This window comes from Mirounga leonina, unplaced genomic scaffold (genome assembly GCF_011800145.1).
Source record: "Mirounga leonina isolate KUSES-001 unplaced genomic scaffold, KU_Mleo_1.0 Mir_507, whole genome shotgun sequence".
NCBI lineage: Eukaryota > Metazoa > Chordata > Mammalia > Carnivora > Phocidae > Mirounga > Mirounga leonina.
This window is the reverse complement of record NW_023270789.1, coordinates 5,731,960-5,748,433: the sequence shown is the minus strand read 5'-3', so window position 1 is coordinate 5,748,433 and position 16,474 is coordinate 5,731,960. Positions and strand designations below refer to the sequence as shown.

The 16,474-nt window shown below is 41.6% G+C and overlaps 1 protein-coding gene across 2 annotated transcripts; it reads right to left on the bottom strand.

Moving 5' to 3' along the window:
* Positions 1-8,541: 8,541 nt before the first annotated feature.
* BCL2L15 (BCL2 like 15) lies at positions 8,542-14,927 on the bottom strand. 2 transcript variants are annotated; one of them, XM_034990258.1, is made up of 5 exons: positions 14,233-14,927; positions 13,032-13,184; positions 12,590-12,711; positions 9,550-9,774; positions 8,542-8,953 (listed from the first exon to the last, which is right to left on the bottom strand). In XM_034990258.1, exons 2-5 carry the CDS (start codon positions 13,156-13,158, stop codon positions 8,936-8,938), a joined length of 492 nt encoding a protein of 163 aa, XP_034846149.1. In that variant the 5' UTR covers positions 13,159-13,184; positions 14,233-14,927; the 3' UTR covers positions 8,542-8,935. The 2 variants fall into 2 exon arrangements, with proteins under 2 accessions (XP_034846149.1, XP_034846148.1); XM_034990257.1 differs by having other exon boundaries at positions 13,032-14,927.
* Positions 14,928-16,474: the final 1,547 nt, after the last annotated feature.

The window sequence follows — 16,474 nt, the reverse complement described above, 5'->3', positions numbered from 1 at the left end:
GCTTAGCTCCGAGACTGTTCCACTCCATCATCTTTTTTTTTTTTTAATTTTATTATTTTCTGTTAGTCACCATACAATACATCATCAGTTTTTGATGTGGTGATCACAATCCATTGTTTTCGTATAACACCCAGTGCTCCATGCAGTACGTGCCCTCCTCAATACCCATCACCGGGCTAACCAATCCCACCCCCCCTTTCCCTCTAAAACCCTGTTTGTTTCTCAGAGTCCATAGTCTCTCATTCCACTCCATCATTTTTAAGCAAGATTCACTTTTTTCCGGTTTCCTGGGGAAAAGGCAGAATGCCAGGTCTCATGGATGGGGTCTGCCTCTCCCCATTGCCTCAGTGAACACAAAGGCCCTGTTGACACCTTCTGTTTCCTCATGTCCCAAACGAACTCAGCCAAGTTCAGTCAGGGTCAGAAAGGGAGGCTCCAAACTTCACTGTTTGGAGTTAAGACATCTTCTGCCTGTACTATTCTCCCCAAAAGTGTCTTGTCCATGTGATCGGTGGCAAATTTCTGTTCATCAGAGAAGGCATTTTTATTCAGAAGTTTTAAGTCTGCCATATAGACCTCAAACAAACTCTCTTTTGGATGAAGCAAAGTCAGCTGCTTCTGACAGTCTGTGTCTCCCCCAGGGCTGGGGAAGTGCTGACCTCGGTTAAGGGAAGTGTTGTTGATTTCAGGACTGAGTGTTGGTCTATATGGGATCCAGGAGCACAGTGGCCCCCATGAGGAGCACCTGACCAGGAAACTGGCACAACGCCCCCTGTATGCAATGCTAGTTAACTATAAGGAACAGAAAAAGAGTAACATCAACCACCTTGCTGGCAACAGTATAACTTTCAGGGTGCAAAGCATGAACCCTGTCTAGAGAAGACATTTCTACTCTCCCAACTGGTGCCTTGGAAAAGGCCATCGCTTCAGGAAGCCATGCTGTGCGTGTGGCATTTTGGCCCTGTTTGACAGGCCGGCTGTTCTAGATAAAGCTTCCACATCTCAGCTTGAATAAATCCTCTCCTCAGTGGGTACAAACCTACTTAAGACTGTCTCATCCAGAGTGAGCGCAGCCCCAAATCAGCATATCATCTCTGCTTGAGGACAGAAATTCCATAAATAATTGTTAACAAAATTAGTCTGAAATAATCCTGAAGAAAACTGGGAAATGTGCCATTAGAACTTCCTCTATTTAAGATATTAGCAATCCTTTCTGTTTTGCATTATTCAAACTCCCTTTGGGAAATCATGACTCCAAACACTATGAAGCCGCCTCCACTCTATTGAGCCTCACAACAGGAAAGGAATGGTCTCTGAGGGATTCTGCTTATAGGCAGGTGAAGCCAATAAAGAATTTCAATCCCGAGCCACACAATAAATTAAAATGAAGCAGAGTTCTTCAACAATATTTGTTGAGAATGGGATAGGATTTCTCCAATTAGCCCCATTTAGCATTAAAGGGGAATTTTTTTGTAGCACTAACTAAAGCAATGTTTAATTTGGCTATTTTAAGGCATATAAAATATGGGGGGAAGCCTTTAAAAGCACAAAATCTAAAGTTCACAATAACTCAAACCCTGTAAAAGTATATACAAGGTTAGATGAAGACTAAGTGATGCAGGAAAGGATCAATTGTGTAAGTGCTGGGATCAAGGTGCTTTTTAAAAGTCTTTTAAAATTCTTATGCCATTTTTTTAAGTTAGAAAAAAGGAATAAAAATCCATCAATTTGTTCAACAAATTTATTGAGTACCAACTAAATGCTAAGCACTATGTTAGGGCTGGGGATGCAGTAGCAAACAAGTCAGAATATAGTGAAAAGGACCCTTAACCAGTTAATAAAGCATCTCAAGACTAAGACATAGATGTAATTACTAATTAAAATAAAACATTCCAAATAACTTGCTCATTTGCAGAGTAGCAAAGCATAAACTGAAAAGGAAAATGATTTTCTGTATTTTAACAAGAGAGAGAATTTCATAAACTCTCTGTCCCCTTAGGAATGTAATCACTTCCAACCAAACCAGAACTTTATTAATTAATAAACAAAAAGAGACCCAATCAAATAAGATTTAAAGCTCTTTTTCTCAAGCTCATATTTCAGAACAATCTTTAACTTCAGTCTCTTCTTAGGGAGAGCTAAGATAGAGACAGATATGAGGTAAAGAGAAACTCGCTGAGATGCCCTCTGTAGTCCTTTTACCCCAATATAAGAATCTAAAAATAGTGTCTTAGCATAACTGCAGATTTTTTTTTAAAAGCAAACAGCAATTCTTAGGAGTCTGTTCCATTCTAAAACCAAAAGAGACAGAAACATCATGAAATAACCAAACCTCAAAAACCCACTTAGCTGAAAGACCATTTCCTGAGAAGACCACTCAAGCGAGCAAAAAACAAAACTGAAGGAGAAAACAAAAAACTTCAGTTTTATTTTTAACAAATCTAAGCTGCTACTTAATTTTTCACACTTCCTTCTATAGATACTTACTTATAGGTGTCTACAGACAACAAGAGCATGGTGCTTTTTGATAAAGATTCTGATGACTCATTTATATCTTGTGGGAAGATCAAGAGCTGGGGAGGGGGGAATATGTTATACAGCAGAGACTGGCAAGTACCTAAAAGAATTTACGAATTTGTGGTGAAACATTGAAACCAGTCTGGCTCACACCCTGCGTGAACACGACAATTCCATGAGCGCTCGGTCAGAACCCTCAGGGGTGAGTTCTAGTGGAAAGTAAAAGTGAATGAGCACCTGAAGAAGAGCAAGGAAGGACCATCTCACTGCTGCCTCCTGTGGCTCCGCTGTGTGGTCAGAAGGAAGAGGACAGCAGAGAGGAGGACCCGTCACATGGTCACCTGTACCAGCAAGAGGGAAGTGTGCCAGTGTAAGGAGAAACATCAGTGTCACGGAGGCTGGAATTAGATGACAAAAAAACACTTCAACCGAAGGGAGTATCAGGGAAGATTATTAGGACATTATTAGCTAACGGGAAATACACTCAGGTTTCTCAGCACATCCTTCTCTCTCTCTGAGCAGGCATGCTCTACCCTGGGGAAGCCACTGACCAATCGTAGCTTCAGTTTCACTATGCCTGCCTTTCTCTACCTCCCAGGGTCATTGATTTGATAGGGGCTCTAGCATTATCTGCGGGACACTCGGTTCTTTGCGAGCATCCGCTGGGTCACCAAGGCCGACCTGTCCTTTCTCCTCAATGTCCTGTAGATTCAAGCAGCCTTTTCCATTCCCATGCTGACCACCATGCCCTTTTGCACACATGGATTGCTGCAGCAATGGGCTCTTCGTTCTAATCCGTGCTAGCATCTCCTAGGAACCAAGGCTGGATGAATGTTCGTAAAACTCCACTTTAATGCTCAAGACCCAATGGTCTACAGCTTCCTCCGCCTGCCACCAAGCCCCTCGCCATGTGTCCCCACCCAAATTACCTAGCCACATCACTCACAGGCCTTGCTCTTGCTACTGCCACCTCTTTTGCTACTTCTCACCTTTCCCCTAATTTTCGTCAAGACAAAAATAGAGCTGTAAAGCTTGGTCACTCTTTTCTTCAACAACCCTGCCCCTGACGCCATCTCACCAATGAACTTCTCTTAGTCTGCCTCTGCTCGGAATGAAGTCTTTATATTCAGCCATAGAAGTTTTCTTTGTTTCTTCACATGTTCCTTGTCTCCCATGAGTTTAAAAGAGTTTATTCAAGAGAAAACACACAAACGGCCCCCTGGAGTTTTAAGTTTATCAAAGGCAATGCTAGTGTCTTCTATATGCATCTGGGTAACCCCCAGTGCTTACCAGGGTCTTCAGCACACCTGAAATAAGCCTATCATGATAAAGGACGCTACATAATGTGGTTGGGTGCTGGTGAGAGATCCACCCCGACTTGTTTGCTCAAGACAGCAATGACTCCGGGTCTCCTGCCGGGCACTTTCACTGTGCCAGGAACAGATGGGCCTTCCCTACAGGGACATCCAGGACCCTGGCAAAGAGCACTTGCCTGAGGGCTGCTGCCCAGCAGCGGAGCCATGGCCGCCATCACTGACGCAGAGTCCAATCCTGCAGGGCCACCATGGGTGGGTGGGGGGGATGACCTCCTTCCTCTCCAGAATAGATCCAGTTCCCCCTCTCTAAAAGGACACAAAAGAAGCTTATAAAATGCCTCTACTGAAGCTTGTTGCTTTCCTGGTGTTTTTACATCACCCACAGCAGGAAAGTCCACTCCCCAGCTTCTGGTCATGATTGCTTCTGGTCACTACAGTATTCTGAGACCTCATCAAGCTCTTTAGTTCACCTGCTGTGAACTTCGTAGTCAGTACCCCACATTCCACAGGGAATCATGCTCCACCTTTGGTTTCAGAAACACAATCCTCAGGGGGCAAAAGTCAACTGATAATTTCCAAATCACGCAATTTACCTTTTTTTTTTTAACTCTTGGTGGGGCTTGGCATCTTGTTCAAAACATAATCAAACATGAAGTCTTATCTTTCTTCTGACTGTTTATTCAGTATTGTCTGTTTATTCATTTAATGAATATTTACGAGATCCATATACATACAAGAGAATGGGGACGAGGGGGTGCTACAGATGTGTGCAACAAATTGTCTTCATTCAAGGATCTTTTATACTCGTAAGGAAGGTAAGTACACAAATAACTATAATCTAAGGCCATTCGTGGTAAGGCCATAAATGTTATGCGCACAAAATTTTGAGAAGGCAAAGATCACTTTGTGCTTGGGTTATCTGGATAGTCTTCATGGAGGAAGCAGCATTTAAGTTAGGCCTTGAATATGTCAAAGAGCCTGAGGAGAAGCAATATGAAAGAGAGAGAGAACAGTAGGAGTTGGGTGGCTTAGTGAGTGGCTCAGTCTGCCTGGAGCCTTGGTTCTGTAGAGTCCTGATTGATAATCAAGGCTAGAAAGGGTAGTTGGAGACAGATCCTGGGGGAATTTGAACACCAGGGTGAAAAGTCAGGCTTTATTTGATGGGCAGCGGAAAACTAGTAAAGGTTGGTTTTTTTTTAATACAACTTTATTGAGATACTATTGACATACAATAAACTGCATACTTCAAAGTGCATGGTTTGATAAGTTTGAAATGTGTACACAGCCATGAAACCATCACCACAATCAAGATAAGGAACATATCCAATCACCTTCAAAAGTTCCACTGGAAAATCTTAAGAAAATGGCAGGCAAAGCAATGTTTCTCGATATTTTTTTTTTTTAAGAAATGGCCCCTTCTGATAAATTTTTTGAAAGTCTCATCATCTCCTTCAGTAGTTATGTAAAACTTCAAAATGAATTTTGCCACATCTAGAAATGAATTAAAAGAATAGACAAGGAAACCACAGCTTTGGTCAATCTGGTGGCAGTATATCGGATGGACTGGAATGGGGCAAGCCTGGAACAGGATGATCAATTAACAGCCTAACTAAGAGGCTTTACCAAAAGTCCAGGCAGAGAATTAGGACAAAAGGAAGGAATAAATGAGAAAGACTAATTGTGTGTGTGCAAGACTGGAAAGAGGGAACAGGGAGAAATGACTAAGGTTTTGTGCTAGCTGGATGGCAGTCTGGGAATGTACAGGGATAAGAACGGTACATAGAAATGAAGAATCAGAGCTTGTGGATGTGGATTTAGGAAGCTGGGAAATAAGCCAGACTTGGGAATCACCCACATCAAGGTGAGAGGTAAAGCCAGAAGGCTGGCTTGCCTTTGTGAGAGACCATGTCAGTGGAGAGAAAAAAAGTCAAGGTAGAACTTTATGAACACCGAATCACAGCAGTCCCAAATTGTTAATGGTGCAGTGCTTAAAATATTCCAGAAACTGGGCTAAACCCTTTACACAGTGTATTGTTTCATTTATCCCTCGCCACAATCCCACGAATTAGTAACCAAATCATCTCTATTTTAAGACCTGGAAACTAAGGCACAAAGGAATTGGATTACTGGCCCGGTGTCACATGATTAGTCTATGGTGAAACTAAATTGTTAAAATCAGACAATCTGAAGGTATTCTTAATCTCTGGGCTACCGTGTTTTCTTTCTGCAACCCCACCACTCAGCTCTCCTAGGAAAGGGTGGCCTAGCAACAAACACAAACCAGAGATGTTTTTCCCATTTACTTAGCATAACCTCCAGGGGCACCATATCCTCGATCCTAAGACACTGCCATATATTTGGAGCCAGATTCATATTCTGATGTTTCATTGGCAGTATAGGATAAAACAGGGAGCTTCTCTAGCTAAGTGGGAAAAGAAAAGACAAAGAGGAGGCTGCTGGCCTCTGACATTTATCATTTACTTTATTTGTCCTCTTATTGAGATATAACGGACATATAACTTTGTATAAGTTTAAGGTATACAACGTAATGATTTGCTATATGTATATATTTTAAAATGATTACCACAGTAAGGTTAGTTAACACATCTATCACCTTGCCTAGCTAAAAAATGTGTTTTGGGGCGCCTGGCAGGCTCAGTTGGTGGAACATGTGACTCTTGATCTCAGGGTTGTGAGTTCAAGCCCCATGTTGGGTATAGAGATTATTTAGAAAAAATAAAGTTTTAAAAAAATATATAAATAAAATAAATAAATAATGTGGTTTTGTGTGTGTGTGTGTGGTGAGAACTTTAAAAATCCACTCTTTCGGCAACTTTTCAATATATGATACGATATTGTTAACTATAGTCACCATGCTGTATATTACATGCCCAGACCTTTTTCATCTTATAACTGGAAGGTTATACTCTTTGCCCACCTTCACCTATTTCCCCCACCTCCCATCCCCTGCCCCTGGAAACCACCAATCTGTTGTTTCTCTATCATTCAATTGAGATGGCACTTACTGAGAATTAGTTCAAATACATGGATATAATTTTATTTCACGAACAAAACAGCATTGGTCAAAGTGAAAATAGTGATTTCACCTAAGAAGTAAAATACCACAAAATCCACCATGTTGAGGGCGCCTGGGTGGCTCAGTTGGTTAAGCGACTGCCTTCGGCTCAGGTCATGATCCTGGAGTCCCGGGATCGAGTCCCGCGTCGGGCTCCCTGCTCAGTGGGGAGTCTGCTTCTCCCTCTCCCGCTCTCCCCATCTTGTGCTCTCTCTCTCTCTCATTCTCTCTCAAATAAATAAATAAAATCTTAAAAAAAAAAAATCCACCATGTTGAATTTACAGTAATGTAAGGGACAAAGGAATACATTGTTCAAACTTGGTAGCAAATAAAGCTAATTCCTATTTAAGAGAAACATGAAATCTCATTTGGGATTACTAACCTATTGTGATTTATCCATGAATAGAGGAAATAGCATAACTTAAAAAGCGAAAATATAGTAGCAGCGCTACATCTTTATTTCTATGCATTTAGGGGAAACAGATAGCTGGCTGGCTGAAGGGAGGGGATGTGGTTACACTTGAGCCAAACTGTAACCAAACCATTAATGCCTCTCTTCAAAAATAGATACAGCAATGCTTTTCTTCTTGACAAGCAGGTAAGTAGTCTAGCCTTGGGGCTTATGAATGTAAGAGTCTCTACTTGATGAGTGCCTACTAATCTATGAGGTATGAAGGATTATTACAAGATACACATGCCGTAGATACCATAGGCTTTACTTCCAGTCACTTACGGTAGGGGCCAGGGAAATGTATACCCTCTAGTGACTGACCACCCAGGAGTCCCAGAGCTTTTTGATTTGCCAAAGTCCCAGAGAAAGTGTGGACTCTGCAGGAACTAACAAACACTCTCAGACTGAATTCTAAAAAAAAATAGAGTTATCCTACATACCGTTGTGTTTGGTATGAATGATCAGGATTGCAACAGAATTTAAATTATTCAGAGAGAAACATTCATTTAGCTTTAAAGCAGGGGTCTACATGCTTTTCTGTAAAGGCCAGACAGTAAATGTATTTTACGGGCCATTAGGTGTCTGCTGTAACTCCTCAACTCTGCCATTGAGGTGCTAATACGGGCATGGACAAGATGGAAACAGGTGAGTGTAGCTGCACGCCAATAAACCTATCGACAAAAAAAGCAGCAGACAGGATTTGGCCAAGCCCTGCTCTAACGTGAGGGTTCTCAAGTTCTATATGGACATAAGAAACCCCTGTGCAACTGGTTAAAAAGGTAGGATGCTCGGCCCCAGCCTCCCCCTACAGAGTCAGAATCTCTAGGGATGGGGGCCTGGAAATATAAGGTCCACAAGTGGTATGTAAACCACTCTTTGGTTTGAAAAACACTGTGGTATGCAGCTAGTTTCATCTAAGGTGGGGTGGCCCCACTCTCCTAGATGTGGGCCAGCACTTCCTGCATCCTGTGGCAGTAAAAATGCACTGTTTTATCTTCTGTTGGCCTTTCTAGTAGCAGGGCAGATGAAGAAACTGCCATTTTTTTTGCTTTCAGCCTAAAAATGCATACAATAATTTTGCTTTGGTGAAATTAACACAAAACTTAGGATAGGAATTTAAAAGAAAATCCTCAACTTAAAATAACAAGAGTCCAACAAAGATCTCCCTTGAAGTCCTTTAGACTGTAGAGTAGACAAGATCTTTAATAAAGGACAGGGCTAAATCCGAACAAATAGTTTACTGTGTGCTCCCTTTCCCAAAATACGTCCAGTGAAGGCTTGCTCTGTTGCCTGGAAATTCCACTCCTAACAAGCCATTACTTTGTATCTGGAGGTCTTTGCTTAAATGGAACCTCCTTCAAACTCTCATAAAGACAGAAGGTACAAAATCTCTGTAGACCTCCGAGGGCTGCTCCCAACTTTAGCCATCAGTGGAAAAGAAATTATTCAGCTAAGTCCATTTGTGTCCAAAAGAAAGTAGCTTTGGATTTGGCTGTCTGTGTCAATGGCCAGCAATCAGTCACCAGAACAAAGTGGCAGTGATGTTCAGGCTGGGAAACAGCGCCACCTCTTTTTCAGCTCTCCAGATTTTCCTAGGAAGGACAATGAATATCCTAGAGTCAAAGGGATAGTCTTCCTAAAGGGAGCTTCCTAAAGAAAGCACAAATAATCTACAGATACCACCAGGGAATGCAGCTCTTACTGAGGCTTGTGCTGCTGCTGGAAATGAAGAGGAATGCTCAGTGAGAGCAGATGTTCTAATGATTACTAAGACATGGGCTTAGAATGCCTCCTAGAGTTATCGCTGCAGCAGATGACACTGTTTTTTGTTAGACAACAGGGGGATGATTCTGAATTTCTGAAGCTGGGCTGAGACTAGTACTCTATCACCAGTATACTTAATAGGCCGTTATATATAGGCAGTGGGATTTAGCTCTACGCTGTTAGTAGTCAATTAAAATTTTAGGCAAAATGTCTCTGGAGTCCAACACCCGTAGGCCTGAGCTTCTGACTGCTCCCCTTCCTACTGGGGGTAAAAAAAACCCAAACTGCCATTTTCAGCAAAGTAGGAAGACCTGTTTTTCTACTTGGTTTCCAACTTACAGAAAGAATCAGGAATTGGGAGGCCCAGGTATTAGTACAAAAGCAATGCAAATGCCTATCAAAGCCAGGGCCCCAACGTACTCACCCAACCTCCCTGGCCCTGGACAAACTCCCGGATGGCACTGTTCCCATTGATCATGTTTGTCATGGGGACAGCCACCTGTCTTGCCATTTCGGGAGCCATGCGGGCCACATATTCAAGAAGCTTCACTGACACTGCCAGAAAGGCTCTCTCGTAAGCTAAGCTGGAATCCTGAGCACACCAGGCCTGGCTGAGAGATTTCACTGTGTCCCGCAATACAGCTCCTGCCTGGGGAGAGACACAGGAAATCAGTGAAGTAGCAATAAAAAGGTACAGGAGGCTGCAGGTGTAGGAGTCCAGTAAAGCAAGAGTTTCCTAGAGAATGGCAAATGCACCACTGGTTGTATCTGGGGTAATCTTAAGGAGTAGATGGACAAGCTTTTATTACTTTGTTATTTACTGTAATGGGTATAGAGAAAAACATAAGTAGCCCATCAAACCCATGAGTTCAGATATTATTACTTAGGATGAGCACAATGGTTGAAAGAAAAACAAAATGATTTGAAAGAAAAATATTAAGTATGTAATAGTACAGCTGGTCAAGTTGTAGAGGTATTACTTGAATGACTGAAGTCTGGGGAATTCTAAAGTAAAAAAAAAAAAAAAAAGATTTGTTTTTCCTCTTCCTCTTCCCTTCCCCCCAAAATTGATCTAGAAGTCATTAGGTGGGGCCAAGCAAGATCTACTGTGGTGTAGTGTAGGGGGACCCATGGTAGTCAGAGCAGGTTGTCAGAACCCAAGCAAGCTGGGGCGCCTGGGTGGCTCAGTCGTTAAGCGTCTGCCTTCCGCTCAGGTCATGATCCCAGGGTCCTGGGATCGAGCCCCTCATGGGCCTCCCTGCTCAGAGGGAAGCCTGCTTCTCTGTCTCCCGCTCCCCCTGCTTGTGGGTTCCCTCTCTGGCTGTCTCTCTCTCTGTCAAATAAATAAAATCTTTAAAAAATTTTTTTAAAGAACCCAAACAAGCTGAAGAGGGCATCCACATGTGTACCCAGATCTTGGTTTCCAAATATCATTCTCCATTGAAAGATACCAGAGTTCTCTGGAGAATGGCTGATTTCAGGCTGGGGCTTGGAAAATACGAGAGATCTGTCAGAAATTAAGGAAGTACTCACAGAATGACAAGGACATGCTAAAAAGACACAGCCCAGATGGAGAGGACTCCCACTGGTCAAAACTGGGACAATTTGAGCATCCAAATAAATAATGATAGTAACAGATTATAACCCTTGAATAAAGTAGGAATTCATAAGTCCGTGTTGCTATAAAAAAAATGAATAGATTGAAATGTTGATGGGATATGGGATATTTACATGGTTTCAAAGTACCTCCCTCCACAACACTTAACTATGTTAACCACAGATATTAACTACAGTGGAGAAGACTTGCAGACACCATCCTAAGTGATTGAAGTTAACATCACTAATGTGACAAATTAAAATTTGTGCCACTTAATAGGTGCTATGAGAACACAGCAATCCTTCCTACCAAAAGTACATACCCTGAATCCACTCATGAGGAAACATGGAACAAACCCAAGCTTAAGGGACATTCTACAAAGTAACCAACCCATAATCTTTGAGCATCAAGGTCACAAAAAATCAAGGAAAGACTGAGGAACAATGCCAGGTTGAAGGAGACTAAAGAGACATGACAACTAAATGCAGGATCTGATTCTGGCCTGGATCTTTTTGTTGTATGACAACAAAAATGTCATACATTTTTGACATCAACAAATGACAATTGGCAAAACTTCAACAGGATCTGAGGACAAGATGATAATGTGTCAGTGCTGATTTCCTAGTTTTGATGTGGTTATATAAAAGAATGGCCTTGTTTGAAGGAAATGTGAAAGTATTAGGGAATGATGGAACATCATATCAGCTACCTACTCTCAGATGATTCAAGAGGGAAATTCTTTGTACAATTAATTATGTGCAACTTTCCTATGAATTTGGGAGTTTCAAAAAACTTTATTTTTAATTAAAAAACAAAAGTAAATTCAGCTCTCGGGTACTTAGGAAAGTTTCAGTGCAAGCTATTAGGAATAATAAGTCCAGTGCTGCCTGAATAGGTGCACCATCCAAGCTATATTTGGTTAAGAAGAATAAAGCATAATGGTGAACAGTGTGGTTCTGGAATCAGTCTGGGTTCAAATCCTAACTGAGTAACCTAACCTAATTTTTTGTTTCCCTCTTCCTCAGTTTCCCTATCTGCTTAAATGGATATCGAGTCAGAAAATATTTATGGAGGGTCTCCCGTATAGGAGGTACTATTCTGGGTTGTGTGAATACTGCAGTGAACAAAGAGGTTAGATGTTTGCTCTCACAGCGTTCCGTGCACAGGAAGAGAGGTTGCCCTGTGAATAACAGTTCCTATAATACCCCAGGGAGTGGTGGAAGGTTTAAATGAGATAATAAGTGCAAAGTATTTGTAATAAATACTGTTTGGCACCTGTTAAGTGATGAGTTCATATTACCTGCCATTATTGATATTAATCAGCAACATCTTCTAGAATGTCGCCTATGGTCTTTGCATCCAAGGCAGAATCCAAGTGCCACTGCCAGTAATCAACATTCTAATGAAAAGCCAGCTATGCCCTAGATGGCTGCTGTAAGTACTTAGCCCTCACTGCAGCATACTTGTGGACTTCCTGCCTTTCTGGTACATAATTTCATTGCTGGACTTTGGGGAGGTGTGAGGGGAAGATGCCCGCTCCCAGCCAGATCAATGTTAAAACAGGTACATAAAAGAATAAAGTGCTTTACCAAGAACAAAGTGCTACAGATGTGCTCTATGTCACATAAGCACAGCTCTGCTGAAAAACAAATGGGAACAATTTGAAGGTTGACCAGCCCTTGCCAGTACCTCTCAATACCACTTGGGCCTTTGATTAACTCCTGAAGAATTAGCAATCAGAGAATTATTGCTGTGTCTCCTTGGATGAACATAAGCCCCCAAATCTTTCACAGGACATTTCTAGTTATAGCCATATAAGAGTGGTAAGAAAAGAGCATCTGGAATAGAAAAACAGCAGCAACTTTACCTGTCCCTGAATGGTTTCTGCAATGACATTTTTGGCAGAAGCTTCCAATTCTCCATTGAACTGGTCACCCAACATCCGAAGGCGGCCAGCAATGATGGCCACGTCAAAAGAGCAAGACTCTCCTAAGATGGAGGCAACACATTCACATTTGTTACAGAACTTGAAGGGACGGCCAGTCCCAGGCATCTGGGCATTGGAGAATGTTCTCTAGACTTTAAACAATCTTGGCATCGTTCTCTCCCAAGAACACCTTCAATATTCTGTCAACCCCATAGTCAGAAGATCTCCTTTCACTGAGACTATCTTTCCCTTCTATGGAAACTACTGATTTTCAGGTATTGCTGAAGCTTAGTTTGCCTTTTTGAAACTTAAGAGGAAATAAGAAAGCATACTCAGATGCTCTTATTGACCTGCAATCACCACCTCAGGCTAGGAGCCTTACCTGAATCTGGTTCGTCTCCACAACGTAGGTCCCGGTTAGCAACCTGCATTGTGGTGCCTAAGAAGTCTGTAAGTAAAGTGTCCACGATGCATTCTGTTTGCTCCTCAAAAGTTCGGGGCCTCTTCATTTTCGATATTTGCTGCAGAGTTTTTGCTTTTCCACAAAACAAGCAGTTTTCAGTTCAGCAGGAAGTCAGAAATACTGGTAAACCAGATGCATCTACCTTTGTACTTCGTAAAGTTTCCTAATGGGACGTGTAGTCCTAGAGCCTGTCCTACCAATTTTTTTCAAACTAGCTGGTCAGAAACATGGGACATCTCTGAAAAGCTCACCTACACAGACTGGGAAGACTTTTTGAAGACTTTCAGTTCCTTTTCTCCAAACCACACTCTAGCCAGTACCCAAGATTAATGAGTAACTTTTATCATTAGCCAATTTAGAACTGAAATAGAGTTGAGGAAGTTTCTTGGGCAATTTCATTTAGAAATACTTCCTGTTAGGTTCTGTGTCTGGTGCAGTTTAAAGTTCTGAAGTTATAATAGACAAGCATTCAATTCCTGATAGATGGCATTTGTGTGCCATAATCAGACGTTTTATGTACTGAATGTTTATGGGTAAGGAACTATGTCTGGCACTACAAATAAGACAGGAAAATGACACAGACACAGCTCCTGTCCTCATGGAGCTTATGTTTCAGCATGCACAGCAGATATTACATGACTAATCCCATAATTTCTTGTGCTTATTGAGATACAGTGTGTGACTACAGTGTGCAATGGGTAATCAGAGCTAGGGGGTTAGGAGGGCTTCCTTGAGGTTGTAACATCTTAGATGAGCTCTGAAGGACAAGTAGGGATTATGAGGCAAAGAGGAGAAATAAAAGCATTCCAGGTGGGAATAGGATATATAGAAGCTGAGAAGGTGGGAAAAAAAGTTGGGTGTTTGAGGAATTAGGAATGGGGATAACACAAAGTACTTCACAGGGAAATTTTATGAGGATTAAATAAGATAATGTTATGTGGGATGATCCAGCAGTTTCTGACCTGTAATAAGTGTTAAACATCTTTCCTGTTAGCCCAAGGCCTGAGGACCAGGATGACAGGGATCTGGGATTCACTCTCCAACAGAATTAAGTAGGATTCTCCTGACAGGGGTTAGACACCATCACTGTTTTGACGAGATCTCATGATTGGACACTTACCCACAGTGGCCACCTTCTTAATGTAGCCACACTTAGATTTTGGATTTGGGTGTCAGCACTCAAACTATCAGGTCTTCCAGGGTATTCTGACCTGGTGAGCTGATAAGAGATTCAGGCATAAGCAGTAAGTCAGTTATTCAGAACGAAAGTTCTACTTGCAAAATAAAGAGAACCAATCTTCTGATTTCTATTCTATTCTAAATAGATCATAAATTGCTTTTGGATAAGAAACAGAAATTAGGTAAAGGGCCGTTTTCATTTGTCATCTATCACTAGGGCTGAAACTTCAGTTTCTGCTAAATAAGCTTCAGACCTCTAACATAAGAAGGTCCTTCTGAGATAATTCTGAGCCACCTCCTTTCACACTAGAGCCAGTTACTAAAAATTTAAGGATTCCATCAAATTAATTTATGACATACTCCCCAAATTGCATACGAAAACAAACAAAAGTTTTATAAGATATCATCCAATTGGTGTTAAATATCTTACCCAAGGTAAATGGCATCTGTAAGTGGCAGAATAGAAATTTAAAACCAAGTATGTCCTACCTCAAATAATAAATCTTTTCCCACAGTTTCGTTTCACAGCTGATGTACTTATGGGCAAATGCCATCTTAGGAATCTAATCTTTTTTTTTTTTAACATATAATGTATTATTTGTTTCAGGGGTATACAGCTGTGATTCATGAGTCTTACACAATTCACAGAGCTCACCATAGCACATACCCTCCCCAATGTCCATCACCCAGCCACCCCATCCCTACCACCCCCCTCCACTCCAGCAACCCTCAGTTTGTTTCCTAAGATTAAGAATCTCTATGATTTGTCTCCTTCTCTGGTTTCGTCTTGTTTTATTTTTCCCTCCCTTCCCCTATGATCCTCTGTCTTGTTTCTCAAATTCCTCATATCAGTGAGATCATATGATAATTGTCTTTCCCTAATTGACTTATTTTGCTTAGCGTAATACCCTCTAGTTCCACCCACGTCGTCGCAAATGCAAGATTTCATTTTTTGATGGCTACATAATATTCCAGTGTGTGTGTGTGTGTGTGTGTGTGTGTGTGTGTACACATAAACACCACATCTTCTTTATCCATTCATCTAGACATGGACATCTAGGCTCTTTCCATAGTTTGGCTATTGTGGACATTGCTGCTATAAACATTGGGGTGCACGTGCCCCTTCGGATCACTACATTTGTATCTTTGGGGTAAATACCCAGTAGTGCAATTGCTAGGGTAGCTCTATTTTCAACTTTTTGAGGAACCTCCATACTGTTTTCCAGAGTGGCTGCACCAGCTTGCTTTCCCACCAACAGTGTAGGAGGGTTCCCCTTTCTCCACATCCTTGCCAACATCTGTCATTTCTTGACTTGTTAATTTTAGCCATTCTGACCGGTGTGAGGTGGTATCTCATTGAGATTTTGATTTGTATTTCCCTGATGCCAAATGCTGTTGAGCACTTTTTCGTGTGGCTGTTGGCCATTTGGATGTCTTCTTTGCAGAAATGTCTGTTCATGTCTTCTGCCCATTTCTTGATTGGATTATTTGTTCTTTGGGTGTTGAGTTTGGCAAGTTCTTCATAGATTTTGGATACTAGCCCTTTATCTGATACGTCATTTGCAAATATCTTTTCCCATTCTGCCGGTTGTCTTTTGGCTTTGTTGGCTGTTTCCTTGGCTGTGCAAAAGTTTTTTATCTTGAGGAAGTCCCAATAGTTCATTTTTGCCCTTGCTTCCCTTGCCTTTCGCGATGTTTCTAGGAAGAAGTTGCTGCGGCTGAGGTCGAAGAGGTTGCTGCCTATGTTCTCCTCAAAGATTTTGATGGATTCCTTTCTCACATTTAGGTCTTTCATCCATTCTATTTTTGTGTGTGGTGTAAGGAAATGGTCCTGTTTCATTCTTCTGCAGGTGGCTGTCCAATTTTCTCAACACCATTTGTTGAAGAGACTGTCTTTTTTCCATGGGATATTCTTTCCTGCTTTGGAATCTAATCTTTGCATTATCTTATCCTCTGCATTATCTTGTAGAATCAATGTTGTAAGGCTAAGGAAACGGAGTATACCTTCTCCTGGACAATGTAGGGTAGTTTCCTCCTTTGTGTATTTCTTCTTGAGGCTTCATTATAGCGTCTTCCCGAACCATCCCATCCCTTCTCCCACAGCTCACATACCCCTCACTATTGCAGTTCAAGTTCTGTCTCCCAGTTATTGCTGAAAAATGAGGCCACAATGCTTCCACCAT

Excerpts from the sequence above, each read along its gene's own strand:
- BCL2L15 (XM_034990257.1), bottom strand. The coding sequence starts at position 13,158 with ATGAAGAGGCCCCGAACTTTTGAGGAGCAAACAGAATGCATCGTGGAC. Across the intron at positions 12,712-13,031 it reads TGGAGACGAACCAGATTCAG|GAGAGTCTTGCTCTTTTGAC; the intron begins GTAAGGCTCCTA and ends CCTCCATCTTAG. Across the intron at positions 9,775-12,589 it reads CAGAAACCATTCAGGGACAG|GCAGGAGCTGTATTGCGGGA; the intron begins GTAAAGTTGCTG and ends GTCTCTCCCCAG.